The sequence below is a fragment of the Pseudophryne corroboree genome, chromosome 10, assembly GCF_028390025.1.
Source record: "Pseudophryne corroboree isolate aPseCor3 chromosome 10, aPseCor3.hap2, whole genome shotgun sequence".
NCBI lineage: Eukaryota > Metazoa > Chordata > Amphibia > Anura > Myobatrachidae > Pseudophryne > Pseudophryne corroboree.
This window is the reverse complement of record NC_086453.1, coordinates 297,555,913-297,577,659: the sequence shown is the minus strand read 5'-3', so window position 1 is coordinate 297,577,659 and position 21,747 is coordinate 297,555,913. Positions and strand designations below refer to the sequence as shown.

At 47.9% G+C, this 21,747-nt stretch overlaps 1 protein-coding gene across 1 annotated transcript in view; it reads right to left on the bottom strand.

The window, feature by feature from the left end:
- NOL9 (nucleolar protein 9) overlaps positions 1-21,747 on the bottom strand; it is a 76,921-nt gene that overhangs the window by 11,111 nt on the left and 44,063 nt on the right. The window contains exon 11 of the mRNA XM_063943406.1: positions 7,475-7,608. Within this exon, the coding sequence (XP_063799476.1) occupies positions 7,475-7,608 (134 nt within the window). The remainder of the gene's footprint in view (positions 1-7,474; positions 7,609-21,747) is intronic.

The window sequence follows — 21,747 nt, the reverse complement described above, 5'->3', positions numbered from 1 at the left end:
ATAGCACCTCCAACCGCACCTGAATGACCATCATAGAGCTGCAGGTTAAAGGGGAAAGAGCAGCATTGCGGCATCATAGAGGGGCTGAAGGGAGCGGGCTAGGTCCTGTAGATGCTGCCCCTTACTCATCTCCTGCCTGACTATCCTATCCCTGCCCATGACACCCTCATCCGCAGGCATAACTCCTGCATGCTGCCTTTTCTGCAGTCTGCTGGCTAGTGTAGCTCGGGACGCCGTGGATTTCTCCAGTAATGTAACAGCCACATCCCCTGGCCGGAGGTGATAGCTCCCCTGCCATGCAAAGCAGGCTGCCGCCGGAGAGGAGAGCGGGAGATCACTCTCCCCCAGCCACACACAGCAGGCTGCCGCCGGAGAGAACAGGGTCCGGTGCGAAGCAGAGGGCAGGAGATTACACTCTCCATAATATCCTCCCCTTCCTCTGCTAAGAGACTGCTGGCCAAAGTGCGTCCTGCAAGACCCAGTGTTTTTTTTTTTTTTTTGGGTCCACACTGTCAATTCTGGGGTAAAAATAGGAATTTAATACCTACCGGTAATTCCTTTTCTCGTAGTCCGTAGTGGATACTGGGGATCTGTACTTTAGTACCATGGGGTATAGATCGGGTCCACTGGAGCCTGGCACTTTAAAACTTTTAGTGTGTGTGTGTGTGTGTGTGTGTGTGTGTGTGTGTGTGTGTGTGTGTGTGTGTGTGTGTTGGTTCCTCCCCTCTATGCCCCTCCTACCAGACTCAGTCTAGGAAACTGTGCCTGAGGAGACGGCCATACCACGAGAGAAGAAAACAGGTACAACAGTGGTGAGGCACTAAGCCAACAAATGACCATAACCGAAAGGAGGGGGCTAACCAGAACAGAGGATAGCAACACCAACCTAACCAGGATAGCAAAGCTATCCCAACAACAAAATGGGACTGCAACGGCGGGCCAATCAAACACTTACTCAAGGTAAGCAGGAATCGAAGCACTGAGGGGGGCGCCCAGTATCCACTACGGACTACGAGAAAAGGAATTACCGGTAGGTATTAAATTCCTATTTTCTCTTACGTCCTAGTGGATACTGGGGGTCTGTACTTTAGTACCATGGGGGAAGTCCCAAAGCTCCCAAAAGGGTGGGAGAGTGCCGAGACCCCTGTAACACCGCCTGACCAAACTGAAGGTCATCCTTGGTCAAGGTGTCGAACCTATAAAACGTAACAAAAAAGTGTTCAAACCAGACCAAGTAGCAGCTCGGCACAACTGCAAGGCCGAGACACCCCGGTCAGCCGCCCAGGAAGAGCCCACAGATCTAACTGAGTGGGCCTGAATAGATGTCAGCAAAGGCAGAGCTGCCGAAGTATAAGCTTGTTGAATAGTCAACCTAAGCCAATGAGCAATTGATTGCTTAGAAGCCGGCCGACATTATAAAGGACAAACAGCGAGTCAGATTTCCGATGACGAGCAGTCCGTTTGACATAAATCTTCAGAGCCCTCACCACATCCAAGGACTCTGGACCAACGGAAGAGTCAGACAACACCGAAACCACAATGGGATGATTCACGTGAAAAGCGGACACTACTTTTGACAAAAACTGAGTTCCGCGAGTTCCGTGCAGTCTTCATGAAAAATCAAATAAGGGCTCTTACAGGATAAGGCCCCCAATTCAGAGACGCGTCTGGCAGACGCCAATGCTAATAACATGACTGTCTTCCAGGTGAGAAATTTTAACTCCAACCTTTGTAAGGGTTCAAACCAGTCCGATTGAAGAAAGGACAGAACCACATTGAGATCCCACAGAGCTGTGGGAGGCATGAAGGGCGGTTGCATATGAAGAACTCCTTTAAGGAAAGTGTGTACTTCCAGCAACATGGCAAGTTGTTTATGTAAGAAAATGGAGAGCGCCGATATCTGGACTTTGATGGAACCTAAACGTAGGCCCATATCCACTCCCGCTTTCAGGAAAAGTAGAAAGCGACCCATTCTAAATTAGACGGGAGAAACCTTTCTACGTTGTTGAGACGAGAAGCCATCAGATCTACAGTATCTGCGGACAGCCCCACCAGTGAATTAACTGTTGAAACACCTGGTGATGTAGGCCCCATTCCCCTGGATGGAGGTTGTGTCTGTTGAGGAAGTCTGCTTCCCAGTTGACCACTCCTGCAATGAATATGGCTGAGATGGCCCTTGCGTTGGCCTCCGCCCAGACAAGTATTCTCGACACTTCTCGCATCGCCGTTCTGCTTTTTGTTCTCCCTGGTCGGTTTATGTACACCACCCCTGTGTCATTGTCTGATTGAACCTGGATCGCCTGAACCTTCAGGAGATGGGAAGCTTGCAGAAGAGCATTGTAAATTGCCCTGAGTTCCAGGATGTTTATCGGCAGAGCAGATTCCTGAACTGACTATATCCCATGGAACAGGGCCCCCTGGGTCACAGCCCCCCAACCCTGGAGGCTGGCATCCGTTGTCAGTAGAATCGAATTGAAATTCCTGTCCTCTACCAGGTGAGGAATTTGAAGCCACCATAACAGAGAAATCCGGGCTTTTGGACATAAGGTCACTTCCTGATGCATGTGAAGGTGAGACCCCGACCATTTGTCCAGCAGATCCAGCTGAAATTGCCGGGCATGAAATCTGTCGTACTGGATTGCCTCGTAAGCAGCAACCATCCTGTCCAGCAAGCGTATGCAAAGATGTATTGATACCTTGCGAGGACGGAACACTGAGCGGACCATAGCCTGGATAGCCAGGGCCTTCCGGTGGAAGTAAGTTTGCGTTCCGGGATTGGTGGAACGCACGTCCGGACCACATGATCGCACACTTCCGGCGGTTATGATTGGTGGCTGCCCCCGGCAGACACTAGCGTGCGTTCCACTGGGTGCGGAGCGCACGCTGACAGTTGAGGAAAGACGACTCCGCGATCCACTTCTGGCGGAAGTGACATGGAGTGTGCATCGGTGGAGGATTACGGGACCCACTTCCGGTGGATGCGGTGTGCGTTCCAGATGTACTGGAACGTACAGAACAATTAAACTGTATTTAGCATATTAAGATTGCTTTCAAGTATAAAAATAGTGTATCCAGAAGTAAAAGATTTGTTCCATTAGTGTTTTTAATGGGGGAACTTCTTAAGGACTTATAAAAGACAATTTGAATGTGTAATTAACAGACCCCTCCTCTTCCTGGGAGGGACTAGTTTAAGTATAAATATGTGTATCCACAGCTCACTCCTCACACCCTGAGGAAGACTTTAATGTCGAAACGCGTTGGAGGAGAGTGCTGTGGCAGTTTTTAACGAGTACCTGAATGCTGGATCTGCACCTGGAACTACTACCTTGAGGGGGACTGTCCGGACCTTGATTCCCCCCACAAGTTACGTATTTTCCTTATTTCATCTGTGCTAATTTAAGCTCCGGAGTACATTGTGTTTTTTTAGCATTTTTATAAGGGACATTGTGTTATGGCCTTTGATAATAAAGAGATTAAGGGATTTGAGGATTGAGACGTTCCTTCCTTTTTTCCAACGCCCCCATTGTTTGAAATTGAAAGTATCACCAAGTGACAAAGGGGGAGGAGTAAAAGGAAGAGAACTGTTAGAAAAGATACCTTTATGTGGAAGACTACTCACAAGATATAGTAAGTCGGTATGCTGGATACCATTTTATCTTCCTAAATTTTGGTGAAAAGATACCTTTATAGGATTTACACAGTTTTATTTATAGTAAGTAAGGTACGGCTTTATACCATACCTACACACCTCTCAATGTGGTGGACCTTTAAAAGGAGATATACACCCTTCTGAGAAATAGGGTGACGGACCTACCCTTTTCGACCTATTAAGGGGCTGGAGAAAGAAAGGGGGAAAGACATTTTCCATCTTCAGACCTTACTATAATTTCTGTTCCCCTCTCTCTGCTTCTCCACTCACTTGATATTCTGACATCTTCATTGATCGAGACTTGAATAATCATCAAGCGATAGAGGGGGAGAAGTTGAACACAGAGTAAGAGAGTTGATAAAAAAAGATACCTTTATGTGGAAGACTACTCCTGGAAAATAGCAAGTAGGGTATGCCTGATACTATTTAATCTTCCTAAAATTTTGGTGAAAAGATACCTTTATAGGATTTATACAGTTTTATTTGTAGTAAGTAAGGTACGGCTTTGTACCATATCTCCATATCCTTCACTGTGGTGGACCCCTAAAGGAGAGATACACCCTTTTGGAATAAAGCTCAAGATTTTTTAGAACATTCCAGTCTCCTGTTCTAAGGAGAATAGGGTGACGGACCTACCCTGTTTGACTTACCATGGGGGGATAAGGGGGAAAGAAATTTTCATCCTTAGATCTCACTACAATCTTGTTCCCCTCTGTCTGCTTTTTCCTTGAATTTGAGAAATCAAGTCACGTGGGATTGAGAAGAAATCGATTATATCCTGTCAGCCAGAACAGTGATGAACATCTAAGGACTGTTTCCCAGTATATGATCACTGATTCCTATGTATGGTCACATTTATGTTTTGTATAATATTTGAAGTGAGTGCTGTTTAAGGTTGTTTCCAATTTTGTTTGTAAAAGTTTCCATTTTCTGGTGTGTGTGGTGATACACCAAGTGATACGACCACAGACTGCTGCTCCTAGAGTGCGCATTAGACTTCTCTCCTAGTATTTAGGTGTACGAAGTGTTGAAGGCGAGCACCTACCTGAAAGTCGCCTTGCTGGTGGGGCCAACCGTCACGCGGAAGGCTTAGCAGCAGGGGACCCGTTGGTCTGGTCCAGGGAGGCAGCAGCAGGTTTACGGGACTTACCCCAAGGTCCTCTGGGAGTAGTGGAGATCCCCCAGCCCCTGCCTCTGAACCTTGCCACACGAAAGGACTGCAAGGAGGGTCCTGTGTAAGAACGTCTAGCAGGTGGCGTAGCCGACAGCAGATAGGTAGATTTACCCGCCATTGCCTGGGAGATTAATTTATTTAATCCGTCTCCAAACAAGGCATCACATGTAAAGGGAAGATTTTCTACACCCTTTTTGGAATAAGCGTCCGCTGACCATTGACGCAACCACAGAGCTCTGCGTGCCAAAACATCCATAGCAGTAGTGCGGCCATTTATCTTACACAATTCCTTTATAGCCTCGCTCATGAAATTTGCAGCATCCTGTATATGTTGCAGCAGAGAAATGACCTCATCCTGGGGCAGAGTCCAACCCCTCAATAACAGTATCAGACCACTTGACTACCGCCCTGGAAATCCACCCACAATCAATTGTGGGGCGTTGTGCTACGCCTGCTGCCGTATAGATTGCCTTGAGAGTGGTCTCAATTTAACAGTGAGCCGGCTCTTTTAGGGATATAGCCCATGGCACCGGCAGTACCAATTTCTTAAACAGTCTGGATACAGACACACAGACTGTCGTGGGGTTTTCCCAAACCTTCCTGTCCTCAGCTGGGAGGGGCAAAGTAGCTAAAAACCTCTGAGGAATTTTAAAATTTCTTATCAGGGTTTAACCATGGCCAGAGAATTTAATTCTTTTGACACAGGAAAGGTGACTGAGGTCTTTGGTCTAACATTAAAGTACAACTCCTCATCTGGTTCTACCTCCTGATCGGGTATGTGAAGAACCTTTGTTACAGCATAAATGAGGGCCTCCACCCCAGGGGATAGAGAGCTGTCCTCATCCATATCATCCTGCTCCACATCAGGCTGATCAGAAACAGACTGGAGCACCTGTGTCAGTGAGCATTTATGTGAAACCAACAGAGGGTGCTGAGAAGCCTTTCTGGTATCTGCTGCTTTTGCCATACAATCAATAGACTGTTTCAACACCTGTCTCTCCTTTTTAGCAGCAGCCAATTCTGAATTTACATTCTGAATCATGCTTTTAAAATTATCTAACCAGTCAGGTGCCTGTGAACTGTGTCCCTGTGGAGATAAGGAGCATTGTTCACACATGTGGGACCCTGCTGATGAGGGGGTAGAGTTACAAGCAGCAAACATAACCATGTCCACAGACATATTTACACCACTGTAATAGAGCACAGCTCACTAAAACACCTCCACACAGACCCCAGAGCCCCTGGAGTGACAATGAGGAACGGAGACCAGCACACAAAACACAGCAGCACAGAGTGTGAATTTGTGTGTACAACCTGATAGAAGTGTAGTGGCACTACTGCTGGTGTGCTCCCCCCCTGCTATGACCCCCTGGTACCAGTACAGAGCCTAACAGCGCGAGTCCCTGGAAGAGCAGCGTGCATGCAGCCTTGATGATCCGCAGCAGCAGGAAATGGCGCCTTCCCGGCTCTGGAAGCCCCAGCCCTTGCAATGGCGCGTGGTCCCTGCAGTTTTATACTGGCTATGTTAACACACACACACACACACAGATAGATATCAGTACACACAAGCCCTAATGGACAGTGAGCACTGCGGGGCATGAGCCCTGAGCCAGTCTAGTCCGCGGCAGGCATCGCAGCTCCTGGCCCGTGACATGCCGCCAAAACCGCTTCGGGGACCCGCTAACCGGAACCCCAGTGTTAATACTCACCGCACCTATCAATCTTCGGCATCTGTTAGAGGATGGCGGCTAGCTGCTGGTGTGGGCACATACATTAACGGTGTGTGAACAGCACTTCAAGAGCTCAGTGTCCTGTCAGCTGGGATTACGAACCATTAACCCTCAGGAGGTTGGTTCGGTCCCCCCTCTAAGTCCCACGAAGCAGGTAGACTGGTTGCCAACCGGGACTACCTGAAAATAAGAAACTAAAAAATAAAGGAAACTCTCTGGAGCTCAAAAAAAATGTACCCGGCTCCTTGGGCACATTTTTCTAAACTGAGTCTGGTAGGAGGGGCATAGAGGGAAGCACACACATACTAAGGTTTTAAAGTGCCAGGCTCCAGTGGACCCGATCTATACCCCATGGTACTAAAGTACAGATCATCAGTATCACTAGGACGTAAGAGAAATACGCGCTATAGCGCGATGACTGTATGGGCATGCTAAACTTACATTTGTAGTACAGCTGGGATACTGAACCCACACTATAAGGGGTATTCAATTAGCCACGATAAACATTGGGTGCGAAAAACGTCAGTTTGTCACAATTTTTCCACGTATATTTTTATACAAGCTATCCAATTTGGATCCCTCGGAAAAATAAATAAATATTAATCCTCGCAAAAACACACCCGTTCAGTGAAACCTGTATGTTTTCGCCGTCCACAGCCCTGTTGCTGCGCCTATGACAGGTGAAACTAAATCCCTGATAAGCCACAGCATCAGCTTATCAGGGATAATTGGATAGCCTCTGGCGATACAATTACCCTCAGTAAATTACCGCAGGTAACCAGATACCCTCCAAATACACACATAATTACCATAAAGCGCTACATGACCATTATACAGAAGGAAAACAATTCATAATCACATTATATTTTGACTGGAGGAGGGAAATGTTACTGAGCTGTAACACATTAATTGGGACAATACCTGGTGCTTGAAGATGCTGTGTGGTATAGAAATGCTTCCTATTAGCAGACAGTTCACCTGTGGGAGAGTCTCAGGTGGGACAGGTGTAAGAATGTGGTAAACCTTCCTTGCTATATTAACACCCCGAACAATACCTAGTGAGAAAAGGACAAAAAGAAAAAGCACATTACTAAAAGCGTATGTAAGGTATATTTGTTGCCCGCAGGTGCGAGTAACAGCAACATCACTGGGGCTCGCTCAGCTGTTTAGGTGAGAACAATCTAGAATCTTCCATGGCTGGAGTAGTTTAGACTGCAAATACCACATAGGGGGTGGTAGTTGATTTACCGACAGACAATACAGACGGTCATAATCCCGACAGCCATTAACCAACAGTCAAAATATCAACATTCATTATGCCATGTTCAAAATGCCGACCGTGTTGGTATTTTGCCTGTCGGTCAATGGCTGTTTGGGATTATGACCGTTGGTAAATCATACTGAACCCCACATAGGGACAGGTAAGGGAAAAGCAGGTGCCTCAAATTCAAACAGCAAACATGAGACTGGTTACCTGCAGCACCAGCATGCAACTCACACAAGAAAAAGAAATAATAAGATTTTACACTTACCGGTAAATCTATTTCTCGTAGTCCGTAGAGGATGCTGGGACTCCGTAAGGACCATGGGGAATAGACGGGCTCCGCAGGAGACATGGGCACTTTAAGAAAGACTTTAGACTCTGGGTGTGCACTGGCTCCTCCCTCTATGCCCCTCCTCCAGACCTCAGAGAAACTGTGCCCAGAGGAGATGGACAGTACGAGGAAAGGATTTTTGTTAATCCAAGGGCAAGATTCATACCAGCCACACCAATCACACCGTATAACTTGTGATAAACTACCCAGTTAACAGTATGAACAAACCGTGACTATGTTGTTTGTTCATACTGTTGTTTGTTCCAAACCGATGAACTATAATATAACCCTTATGTAAGCAATAACTATATACAAGTCTTGCAAAAGAAGTCCGCACTTGGGACGGGCGCCCAGCATCCTCTACGGACTACGAGAAATAGATTTACCGGTAAGTGTAAAATCTTATTTTCTCTAACGTCCTAGAGGATGCTGGGACTCCGTAAGGACCATGGGGATTATACCAAAGCTCCCAAACGGGCGGGAGAGTGCGGATGACTCTGCAGCACCGAATGAGCAAACACAAGGTCCTCCTCAACCAGGGTATCAAACTTATAGAACTTTGCAAAAGTGTTTGACCCCGACCAAGTAGCAGCTCGGCACAGCTGTAGTGCCGAGACCCCTCGGGCAGCCGCCCAAGACGAGCCCACCTTGCTAGTGGAATGGGCCTTAACCGATTTCGGTAACAGCAATCCTGCCGTAGAATGCGCCTGCTGAATCGTGTTACAGATCCAGCTAGCAATAGTCTGCTTTGAAGCAGGGCCGCCAACCTTGTTGGCTGCATACAGGACAAACAGTGCTTCTGTTTTTCTGATCCTAGCCGTTCTGGCCACGTAAATTTTCAAAGCCCTGACCACATCAAGGGACTCGGAATCCTCCAAGTCACGTGTAGCCACAGGCACCACAATAGGTTGGTTCATATGAAAGGATGAGACCACCTTAGGTAGGAATTGAGGATGGGTCCGCAACTCCGCTCTATCCATATGGAAACCAGATAGGGGCTTTTATGTGATAAAGCCGCCAATTCCGAAACTCGCCTAGCCGAAGCCAAGGCTAACATGACCACCTTCCAAGTGATATATTTCAACTCCACTGTTTTAAGTGGTTCAAACCAATGTGACTTAAGGAAACTCAACACCACGTTAAGGTCCCAAGGCGCCACTGGAGGTACAAAAGGAGGCTGAATATGCAGGACTCCCTTCACAAAAGTCTGTACTTCAGGTAAAGAGGCCAATTTTTTTTGAAAGAAAATGGATAAGGCCGAAATCTGAACTTTAATGGAGCCTAATTTTAGGCCCAAATTCACTCCAGTTTGTAGGAAGTGAAGAAAAAGGCCTAGATGGAATTCTTCCGTAGGGGCATTCCTGGCCTCACACCAAGAAACATATTTTCGCCATATTCGGTGATAATGTTTAGACATCACGTCCTTCCTAGCCTTTATTAGCGTAGGAATGACCTCATCCGGAATACCTTTTTCCGCTATGCCGTCAAACGCAGCCCCGGTAAGTCTTGGAACAGACAGGGACCTTGTTGTAACAGGTCCTGCCTTAGAGGAAGAGGCCACGGATCTTCTGTGAGCATTTCTTGCAGATCCGGATACCAGGTCCTTCATGGCCAATCTGGAACAATGAGAATTGTTCTCACTCCTCTTTTTCTTATTATCCTCAACACCTTGGGTATGAGAGGAAGAGGAGGAAACACATATACCGACTGGAACACCCACGGTGTCACTAGGGCGTCCACAGCTACCGCCTGAGGGTCTCTTGACCTGGCGCAATACCCTTGTAGCTTTTTGTTGAGATGGGATGCCATCATGTCTATTTGGGGTAGTCCCCACTGACTTGCAATGTGCGCGAAAACTTCCTGATGAAGTCCCCACTCTCCCGGATGCAGATCGTGTCTGCTGAGGAAGTCTGCTTCCCAGTTGTCCACTCCCGGAATGAACACTGCTGACAGAGCGCTTACATGATTCTCCGCCCCGCGAAGAATTCTGGTGGCTCCTTGTGCAGCCTTGGCGGTTTACATGAGCTACTGCGGTGATGTTGTCTGACTGGATCAGAACTGGTTGATTGCGAAGTAAGATCTCCGCTTGACGTAGGGCGTTGTATATGGCCCTTAGTTCCAGGATGTTGATGTGAAGACAAGTCTCTTGACTTGACCAAAGTCCTTGGAAATTTCTTCCCTGTGTGACTGCTCCCCAACCTTGGAGGCTCGCGTCCGTGGTCACCAGGATCCAGTCCTGAATGGCGAAACTGCGGCCTTGCAGGAGGTGAGCACTGTGCAGCCACCACAGGAGAGATATCCTGGCTCTGGGAGACAGGGTGATCCTTTGATGCATTTGTAAATAAGACCCGGACCATTTGTCCAGTAGGTCCCATTGAAAAGTCCTTGCATGGAACCTGCCGAAGGGGATGGCCTCCCCCAGGACACGGGTGCAGTGAAGCACTGAAACCTTTTTTGGCTTTAATAGGTTCCTGACCAGTGCTATGAGCTCCTGAGCCTTTTCCCCCGGAAGAAAAACCTTTTTCTGTTCTGTGTCCAGAATCAGGCCCAAAAAGGTCAGACGCGTTGTAGGAACCAGCTGGGACTTCGGAAAATTGAGAATCCAGCCGTGCTGTTGCAACGTCCTCACTGACAGTGACACGCTGTCCAGTAACTTCTCTCGAGATCTCGCCTTTATGAGGAGATCGTCCAAGTATGGGATAATTGTGACACCCTGCTTGCGCAGGAGCACCATCATTTCCGCCATTACCTTGGTGAAAATTCTCGGGGCCGTGGAAAGCCCAAACGGCAACGTCTGAAATTGGTAATGACAGTCCTGTACCGCAAATCTCAGGAACGCCTGGTGAGGAAGAAAAATCGGAACATGAAGGTAAGCATCCTTTATGTCCAGGGAAACCATCCAATCCCCCCCCCCTCCAGGCTGGCGATGACCGCTCTGAGCGATTCCATCTTGAACCTGAACTTTTTCAAGTACAGGTTCAGGGATTTCAGATTCAAAATGGGTCTGACCGAACCGTCCGGTTTCGGAACCACAAACAGGGTTGAGTAATACCCCTTTCCTTGCTGGAGAAGAGGAACCTTGACTATCACCTATTGCAGGTACAATTTTTGAATTGCAGTTAACACTAACTCCCTTTCTGACGGAGAAGCTGGCAGAGCCGATTTGAAAAACCGGCGAGGAAGCATCTCTTCGAATTCCAGCCTGTATCCCTGAGAAACAGTCTCTATTGCCCAGGGATCCATCTGTGAGTGAACCCAGACTTGGCTGAAAAGTCGAAGACGTGCCCCCACTTGAGCCGACTCCCCCAGGGAAGCCCCAGCGTCATGCGGTGGATTTTGCAGACGTAGGGGAGGACTTCTGCTCCTGGGAACTAGCTGTGTGCAGCTTTTTTCCCTTGCCTCTACCTCTGACAAGAAATGACGATCCCCGTACCTTCTTGCTTTTATTTGAACGAAAGGACTGCATTTGGTAATGAGGTGCCTTCTTAGTATGTTGCGGGGGAACATAAGGTAAGAAATTCGATTTACCGGCCGTAGCAGTAGAGACAAGGTCCGAGAGGCCTTCTCCAAACAACTCCTCCCCCTTGTAAGGCAACAACTCCATATGCCGCTTTGAGTCGGCATCCCCCGTCCACTGTCGGGTCCACAAGAGTCGCCTAGCAGAAATAGATATAGCATTTATTCTGGAGCTTAGTAAACAAATGTCTCTGAGCAACCCGCATATATAAAGCTGCATCTTTGATATGCTCTAGTGTCATTAGAATGGTATCCTTCTCTAGGGTGTCAATCTCCGTAGATAAGGAATCTGTCCATGCTGCGACAGCACTACAAACCCAGGCCGATGCCATCGCCGGCCTAACAATAGTACCGGAATGTGTGTAAATGTACTTCATGGTAACTTCCTGCTTACGATCAGCAGGATCCTTGAGGGTAGCTGTATCCTGGGAAGGCAGTGCCACCTTCTTGGACAAGCGTGTCAGCGCCTTGTCTACTTTAGGCGAAGATTCCCATCGTATCCTGTCCTTTTGTGGAAAGGGATACGCCATAAGAATCCTTTTGGGAACTTGTAGTCTCCTATGTGGAGATTCCCAAGCCTTTTCGCACAATTTGCTTAGCTCAAATGAGGACGGAAAAGCGACCTCAGGCTTTTTCCCTTTATACATGTGCACCCTCGTGTCAGGGACAGTGGGTTCCTCAGTGATATGCAAAACCTCTTTAATGGCAATAATCATGTAACGAATACCTTTTGCCACCTTTGGCTGTAATTTTGCATCCTCATAGTCGACACTAGAATCTGAGTCCGTGTCGGTATCTGTGTCAGTAATCTGGGAGTGCGTTTTTGAGACCCAGAAGGTCCCGGTGCCACTGGGGCAAGCATGGTCTGACTACCTGACTGCTCCCTAGCCTCAGCCTTGTCTAACCTCTTATGCAATAAATTTACATTCAAGACATTCCACATATCCACCCAGTCTGGTGTTGTCGTTGCCGACGGCGACCTGACAACCATGCACTCCCCCTCCTCCTTAGGTGAGCCTTCATCGTCAAACATGTCGACACAGGCGTACCGACACACTCCACACAAACAGGGAATCTCTTATCTGAAGACAGGTTCCCCCCTAGGCCCTTTGGAGAGACAGAGAGAGTATACCAGCACACACCCCAGCGCTATATGACCCAGGAAAAAACACAGTATGTTTACCCAGTAGCGCTGCTGTAATGTATAATCGCCAAATATGTGCACCCCCTCTACTTTAAAACCCTCTTTCACCGTGTGTCAAGCAGGGGAGAGTCCGGGGAGCTTCCTCTCAGCGGTGCTGTGGAGAGAAAATGGCGCTGGTGAGTGCTGAGGGAGAAGCCCCGCCCCCTCGGTGGCGGGCTTCTGTCCCGCTCAAACTTAATAAAATATGGCGGGGGCTCTTTTATATACATGTACAGTGCCCACCTGTATATGTATATAGTCATTTGCCATAGGAGAGGTATTCTATTGCTGCCCAGGGCGCCCCCCTTGCGCCCTGCACCCTTACAGTGACCGGAGTGTGTGAGGTGTGTGGGAGCAATGGCGCACAGCTGCAGTGCTGTGCGTTACCTCAGTGAAGCACCCGAAGGCTTCTGCCGCCTCAGTAGTCTTCTTTCTTCGTTTCTTCCGGCTCTGTGAGGAGAACAGCAGCGCGGCTCTGGGATGAACGCCCAGGACGAACCTGTGTTCCACTCCCTCTGGAGCTAATGGTGTCCAGTAGCCGAGAAGCAGAGCCTATCATTTAAGTAGGTCTGCTCCTCTCTCCTCAGTCCCCCGATGCAGGGAGTCTGTTGCCAGCAGAGCTCCCTGAAAATAAGAAAAAAACCTAACAAAATGCTTTCTTAGCAGGAAACTCAGGAGAGCTCCCTGCAGTGCACCCATCTTCCTCTGGGCACAGTTTAAAACTGAGGTCTGGAGGAGGGGCATAGAGGGAGGAGCCAGTGCACACCCAGAGTCTAAAGTCTTTCTTAAAGTGCCCATGTCTCCTGCGGAGCCCGTCTATTCCCCATGGTTCTTACGGAGTCCCAGCATCCTCTAGGACGTTAGAGAAAATAAGAATTTACTCACCGGTAATTCTATTTCTCGTAGTCCGTAGTGGATGCTGGGGACTCCGTAAGGACCATGGGGAATAGACTGGCTCCGCTGGAGACATGGGCACTTTAAGAAAGACTTTAGACTCTGGGTGTGCACTGGCTCCTCCCTCTATGCCCCTCCTCCAGACCTCAGTTAAGGAAACTGTGCCCGGAAGAGCTGACATTACAAGGAAAGGATTTGGAATCCAGGGTAAGACTCATACCAGCCACACCAATTACACTGTACAACTTGTGATAAACTTACCCAGTTAACAGTATGAACAACAACTGAGCATCACTCAACCGATGCCACATAAACATAACCCTTTGTTAAGCAATAACTATATACACGTATTGCAGAAAGTCCGCACTTGGGACGGGAGCCCAGCATCCACTACGGACTACGAGAAATAGAATTACCGGTGAGTAAATTCTTATTTTCTCTAACGTCCTAGTGGATGCTGGGGACTCCGTAAGGACCATGGGGATTATACCAAAGCTCCCAAACGGGCGGGAGAGTGCGGATGACTCTGCAGCACCGAATGGGCAAACACAAGGTCCTCCTCAGCCAGGGTATCAAACTTATAGAATTTTGCAAATGTGTTTGAACCCGACCAAGTAGCAGCTCGGCAAAGCTGTAATGCCGAGACCCCTCGGGCAGCCGCCCAAGAAGAGCCCAGTTTCCTTGTGGAATGGGCTTTCACGGATTTCGGCTGCGGCAATCCCGCAGCAGAATGAGCCTGCTGAATCGTGTTACAGATCCAGCGAGCAATAGTTTGCTTTGAAGCAGGAGCACCCAGCTTGTTGGATGCATACAGGATAAACAACGAGTCAGTCTTCCTGACTCCAGCCATTCTGGTTACATACATCTTCAAAGCCCGGACTACGTCCAGCAACTTGGAGTCCTCCAAGTCACGAGTAGCCGCAGGCACCACAATAGGTTGGTTCAAATGAAAAGATGACACCACCTTTGGCAGAAACTGCGGACGAGTCCGCAATTCTGCCCCGTCCATATGGAAAACCAGATAGGGGCTTTTACATGACAAAGCCGCCAATTCTGATACACGCCTAGCTGAAGCCAAAGCCAACAGCATGACCACTTTCCACGTGAGATACTTTAGTTCCACGGTTTTAAGTGGCTCAAACCAGTGGGATTTCAGGAAATCCAACACCACGTTAAGATCCCAAGGTGCCACTGGTGGCACAAAAGGGGGCTGAATATGCAGCACTCCCTTAACAAACGTCTGAACCTCAGGCAGTGAAGCCAGTTCCTTTTGAAAGAAAATGGATAGGGCCGAAATCTGGACCTTTATGGATCCCAATTTTAGGCCCATAGTCACTCCTGACTGTAGGAAGTGCAGGAATCGACCCAGTTGGAATTCCTCTGTAGGGGCCTTCCTGGCCTCACACCAAGCAACATATTTTCGCCATATACGGTGATAATGTTTTGCTGTCACATCTTTCCTAGCCTTTATCAGCGTAGGAATAACTTCATCCGGAATGCCCTTTTCCGCTAGGATCCGGCGTTCAACCGCCATGCCGTCAAACGCAGCCGCGGTAAGTCTTGGAACAGACAGGGCCCTTGATGCAACAGGTCCTGTCTGAGAGGCAGAGGCCACGGGTCCTCTGTGAACATTTCTTGCAGTTCCGGGTACCAAGTCCTTCTTGGCCAATCCGGAGCAATGAATATTGTTCTCACTCCTCTTTTTCTTACAATTCTCAGCACCTTGGGTATGAGAGGAAGAGGAGGAAACACATAGACCGACTGGAACACCCATGGTGTTACCAGCGCGTCCACAGCTATCGCCTGTGGGTCCCTTGACCTGGCGCAATATCTTTTTAGCTTTTTGTTGAGGCGGGACGCCATCATGTCCACCTGTGGCAGTTCCCACCGCTGTGCAATCTGCATGAAGACCTCTTGATGAAGTCCCCACTCTCCCGGGTGGAGATCGTGTCTGCTGAGGAAGTCTGCTTCCCAGTTGTCCACTCCCGGAATGAACACAGCTGACAGTGCTTGCACGTGATTCTCTGCCCAACGAAGAATCCTGGTGGCTTCCGCCATCGCCACTCTGCTTCTTGTGCCGCCCTGGCGGTTTACATGACCCACTGCGGTGATGTTGTCTGACTGAATCAGCACCGGTTGGTTGCGAAGCAGAGGCTCCGCTTGACTCAGGGCGTTGTATATGGCCCTTAGTTCCAGGATATTTATGTGCAGACAAGCCTCCCGACCTGACCACAACCCTTGGAAGTTTCTTCCCTGAGTGACTGCCCCCCATCCTCGGAGGCTCGCATTCGTGGTCACCAGGACCCAGTCCTGTATGCCGAACCTGCGGCCCTCGAGAAGGTGAGCACTCTGCAGCCACCACAGAAGAGACACCATGGCCCTCGGGGACAGGGTGATCAGCCGATGCATCTGAAGATGCGATTCGGACCACTTGTCCAACAGATCCCACTGAAAGATCCTTGCATGGAACCTGCCGAAGGGAATGGCTTCGTATGAGGCCACCATCTTTCCCAGGACTCGCGTGCAGTGATGCACCGACACCTGTTTCGGTTTTAAGAGGCCTCTGACTAGAGTCACGAGCTCTTGAGCCTTCTTCGCCGGGAGAAACACCTTCTTCTGGGCCGTGTCCAGAATCATGCCCAGAAAGGGCAGACGCGTCGTAGGAATCAGCTGTGATTTTGGGATATTCAGAATACAGCCGTGCTGTTGCAACACTTCCTGAGAGTGTGCTACGCTAATGAACAACTGCTCTCTGGACCTTGCCTTTATGAGGAGATCGTCCAAGTATGGGATAATTGTGACTCCTTGCTTTCTCAGGAGTACCATCATTTCCGCCATTACCTTGGTAAATATTCTCGGTGCCGTGGAGAGCCCAAACGACAACGTCTGGAATTGGTAATGACAGTCCTGTACCACAAATCTGAGGTACTCCTGATGAGGTGGATAAATGGGGACATGCAAGTAAGCATCCTTGATGTCCAGAGACACCATAAAATCCCCCTCTTCCAGGCTTGCAATGACCGCTCTGAGCGATTCCAAATTGAACTTGAATGTCCTCAGATAAATGTTCAGGGATTTTTAATTCAAGATGGGTCTGACCGAACCGTCTGGTGTCGGTACTACAAACATAGTGGAATAGTAACCCCTTCCCTGTTGAAGGAGAGGAACCTTTACAACCACCTGCTGGAGGTATAGCTTGTGAATTGCTGCCAGCACTACCCTCCCTTTCCATGGGGGAAGCTGGCAAGGCCGATTTTAGGTAACGGTGAGGGGGCGTCACCTCGAATTCCAGCTTGTATCCCTGAGACACAACTTGTATAGCCCAAGGATCCACCCGTGAGCGAACCCACTGGTGGCTGAAATGTCGGAGACGCGCCCCCACAGCTCCGCCTGTGGAGCCCCAGCGTCATGCGGTGGATTTAGTGGAAGCCGGGGAGGACTTTTGTTCCTGGGAACTAGCTGCGTGGTGCAGCCTCTTTCCTTTACCCCTGCCTCTGGCAAGAAAAGATGCACCTCTGACTTTCTTGCTCTTTTGCGAACGAAAGGACTGCATTTGTAATACGGTGCTTTCTTAGGCTGTGGAGGGACATAAGGCAAGAAACTTGACTTCCCAGCCGTAGCTGTGGAAACTAGGTCTGAGAGACCATCCCCAAACAATTCCTCACCCTTATAAGGTAAAACCTCCATGTGTTTTTTAGAGTCGGTATCCCCTGTCCATTGCAGAGTCCATAAGACCCTTCTGGCAGAAATGGACATTGCGTTTACTCTAGAGCCCAGCTAGCAAATGTCCCTCTGGGCATCCCGCATATATAGGACCGCGTCCTTGATATGTTGCTTCTGAACTTCTGGCTCTGCGAGGGGGACGGCGGCGCGGCTCCGGGAACTGACGATCAAGGTTAGGTACCCGTGTTCGATCCCTCTGGAGCTAATGGTGTCCAGTAGCCTAAGAAGTGCAACCTAGCCACAGTTAGTAGGTTTGCTTCTCTCCCCTCAGTCCCACGTAGCAGAGAGTCTGTTGCCAGCAGAAGCTCTCTGAAAATAAAAAACCTGACAAAATACTTTCTTTTCTAGCAAGCTCAGGAGAGCCCACTAGGAGCACCCAGTTCTGGCCGGGCACAGATTCTAATTGAGGTCTGGAGGAGGGGCATAGAGGGAGGAGCCAGTGCACACCAGATAGTACTGAATCTTTCTTTAGAGTGCCCAGTCTCCTGCGGAGCCCGTCTGTTCCCCATGGTCCTTACGGAGTCCCCAGCATCCACTAGGACGTTAGAGAAATATACAGTATACACACACAATTAAATGTACAGTGTCCGTCATCTGCCTGAAAATTATAATTTAATTGGATCACTGCAGTACAAGTGGGAGAGAAATATACTGTATTTATCTTTCATAAGTACAAAAAGAGGGGGGTTTGGAATGTTCCAGCGCACAGAGGTGCTTTCCAAAGCCTAGATTCTCACTACTTCATGTGTAATGTGACTCTGGTTGCCATGGAACGCCCATGACTATATGGGAAATTGTAGTAGCAGCCTGAAGAAACAAACCAAGGATAAAAAAGGAAATTCTCAAACATAGTATATGCCAGTGATTTAAGCTACGTTTAAAATAATAAAAAAATAAAAATAAATGTGGAATTGTTACATTACTACCGCATATTACTATGGTATTTGGATATTTGTTAACTTCTAGATATTTACATAGTAACAGTTTCTGAGGTTGAAAAAAAAAGAGAAAAAAAAACAATTTGTCCATCGAGTTCAACCTATTCGTGATCGCCTACACTATTATTTTTAGGACTAATGTTATCTGTTGTGAATGTCGCCCGTTGTGTTTATTCCTCGTTAACTAAAGTACGTGATCTACCCACCATAACCCTGTATATCCTTATCCATTAGGCATTTATCTAGCCCATTCTTAAAAGTAATGACCGAGTCTGCCATTACTACCCTCTAAGGCAGGGAATTACAAATATGTATTAAGAAACACGTCTGTGTGCGAAATCTCCTCTCCTCTAACCTAAGCTGATGTCCACATGTCCTCTGTGGTGATCTCACCAAAAACAAATCCCTCGCAAGTTCTGTCTATTGACCCCTTATATATTTGTAAATGTTAATCATGTCCCCTCTTAATCTCCTCTTTTCTAGTGTGAACATGCCTAGATTAACAAGCCTTTCCTCGTATTCTAGCATCTCCATCCCCTTAATCAACTTGGTCGCCGTTTCTGATCCTTTTCTAGTTCCAGGATTATTCTTTTTGTAGTATGGTGCCCAAAATTGTGCACAATATTCGAGATTTATTTATATGTACCTAGTCATATACCAGAGAGAGCTGTCATTGTTAATATTTACCAATCTAAATTATAAGGGTGACATTCAATTGATTAAAGGTCGGGTTTAGCTGCTGGCCACGCTCACGAAAAGTGGCATTTGGGCGCCCAAACAGGTAACTTTTCACGCATTCCAACTCACCACCCCCCGGGAGTGCGAGCAGAAATGCAGATGCCGGCAGCCATTGCTACAATTGTATAGCTCAGTTTGGGCGTCATCTAGTGGCGGTCGGCGGAACAACATGTGAATTCCACCCTAACTGTCTATTTGTGTAGTGATCCCTTCATCAATGAATATTTACGTGTGGGTAACGCGTGGTGTTTGTACTCCTATCTGTGGTTTGCATACTGTTTATTCAACGGAGCATCCCCTAGCTTACCTTATCTTGTTAATTATATTAGCTATGCGGACATGCTTTCTTTTAATATATATGAAAAGCATTAAGCTTGAATTGCTCATTGTACAGTATATTCCTGAATGAGTAACACGGGTAAGGTTGGTCATCTATTTATGTAGCTGTGCATTAGCCCATAAGAAAGCCAAGAGCCTCAACATTATATACTGGTGCAAACTACACATCATATCGTTCATTTGTCTTGTGATCAGATGGAGGAATGACCCACCAACTGGTATCCAAAGAAAGAAAACTAACAGGAGAGGAATGCTAAAGTCAGCAAGCAGACAATGGGATGATTGCTCTCATGGGAGATGTATCAAACCTTTGAGAGGTTTTAGGGGCAGAATTATCAAAGCTAGGAGAGAAAAGAGTTTATGTACTAAGACTTGGAGAAAGCAATAAAGTGGGCACATATAAGTACCCACTGATCATCTCCTAACTGCCATGTTGGTACTTTATCTCTATACACTTTCTCTCTCTCCAAGGATTAGTAAATAGACCCAAAAGTACCAACGATCAGCTCCTGTCACTTTTTCAAACACAGCCTGTAAAAATAAGAATTTACTTACCGATAATTCTATTTCTCGTAGTCCGTAGTGGATGCTGGGGACTCCGTCAGGACCATGGGGTTTAGCGGCTCCGCAGGAGACAGGGCACAATAATAAAAGCTTTAGGATCAGGTGGTGTGTACTGGCTCCTCCCCCTATGACCCTCCTCCAAGCCTCAGTTAGGATACTGTGCCCGGACGAGCGTGCATAATAAGGAAGGATATTGAATCCCGGGTAAGACTCATACCAGCCACACCAATCACACCGTACAACCTGTGATCTGAACCCAGTTAACAGTATGATAACAACGAAGGAGCCTCTGAAAAGATGGCTCACAACAAGAATAACCCGATTTTTGTAACAATAACTATGTACAAGTATTGCAGACAATCCGCACTTGGGATGGGCGCCCAGCATCCACTACGGACTACGAGAAATAGAATTATCGGTAAGTAAATTCTTATTTTCTCTAACGTCCTAAGTGGATGCTGGGGACTCCGTCAGGACCATGGGGATTATACCAAAGCTCCCAAACGGGCGGGAGAGTGCGGATGACTCTGCAGCACCGAATGAGAGAACTCCAGGTCCTCCTCAGTCAGTAGCAGCTCGGCAAAGTTGTAAAGCCGAGACCCCTCGGGCAGCCGCCCAAGATGAGCCCACTTCCTTGTGGAATGGGCTTTTACTGATTTTGGCTGTGGCAAGCCTGCCACAGAATGTGCAAGCTGAATTGTACCACAAATCCAGCGAGCAATCGTCTGCTTAGAAGCAGGAACACCCATCTTGTTGGGTGCATACAGGCTAAACAGCGAGTCAGATTTTCTGACTCCAGTCGTCCTGGAAACATATATTTTCAGGGCCCTGACAACGTCAAGTAACTTGGAGTCCTCCAAGTCCCTAGTAGCCGCAGGTACCACAATAGGTTGGTTCATGTGAAAAACAGAAAACACCTTAAGGAGAAATTGAGGACGAGTCCTCAATTCTGCCCTGTCAGAATGAAAAATTAAGTAAGGGCTTTTATATGATAAAGCCGCCCATTCTGACACACGCCTGGCTGAAGCCAGGGCTAATAGAATCTTCACCTTCCATGTGAAATATTTTAATTCCACAGTGGTGAGTGGATCACCAATGTGACTTTAGGAAACTCAAAACAACATTGAGATCCCAAGGTGCCACTGGGGGCACAAAAGGAGGCTGTATATGCAGTACCCCTTTTACAAACGTCTGAACTTCAGGCACTGAAGCCAGTTCTTTCTGGAAGAAATTTGACAGGGTCGAATTTTGAACCTTAATGGACCCTAATTTTAGGCCCATAGACAGTCCTGTTTTCAGGAAATGTAGGAAACGACCCAGTTGGAATTCCTCTGTAGGGACCTTCTTGGCCTCACACCACGCAACATATTTTCGCCAAATGCGGTGAAAATGTTTTGCGGTTACATCCTTCCTGGCTTCGACCAGGGTAGGGATGACTTCCTCTGGAATGCCCTTTCAGGATCCGGCGTTCAACTGCCATGCCGTCAAACGCAGCCGCGGTAAGTCTTGGAACAGACAAGGCCCCTGCTGGAGCAGGTCCTTTCTTAAAGGTAGAGGCCACGGTTCTTCCGTGAGCATCTCTTGAAGTTCCGGGTACCAAGTCCTTCTTGACCCATCCGGAACCACGAGTATCGTTCTTACTCATCTCCTTTTTATGATTCTCAGTACTTTTGGTATGAGATGCATAGGAGGGAACACATACCC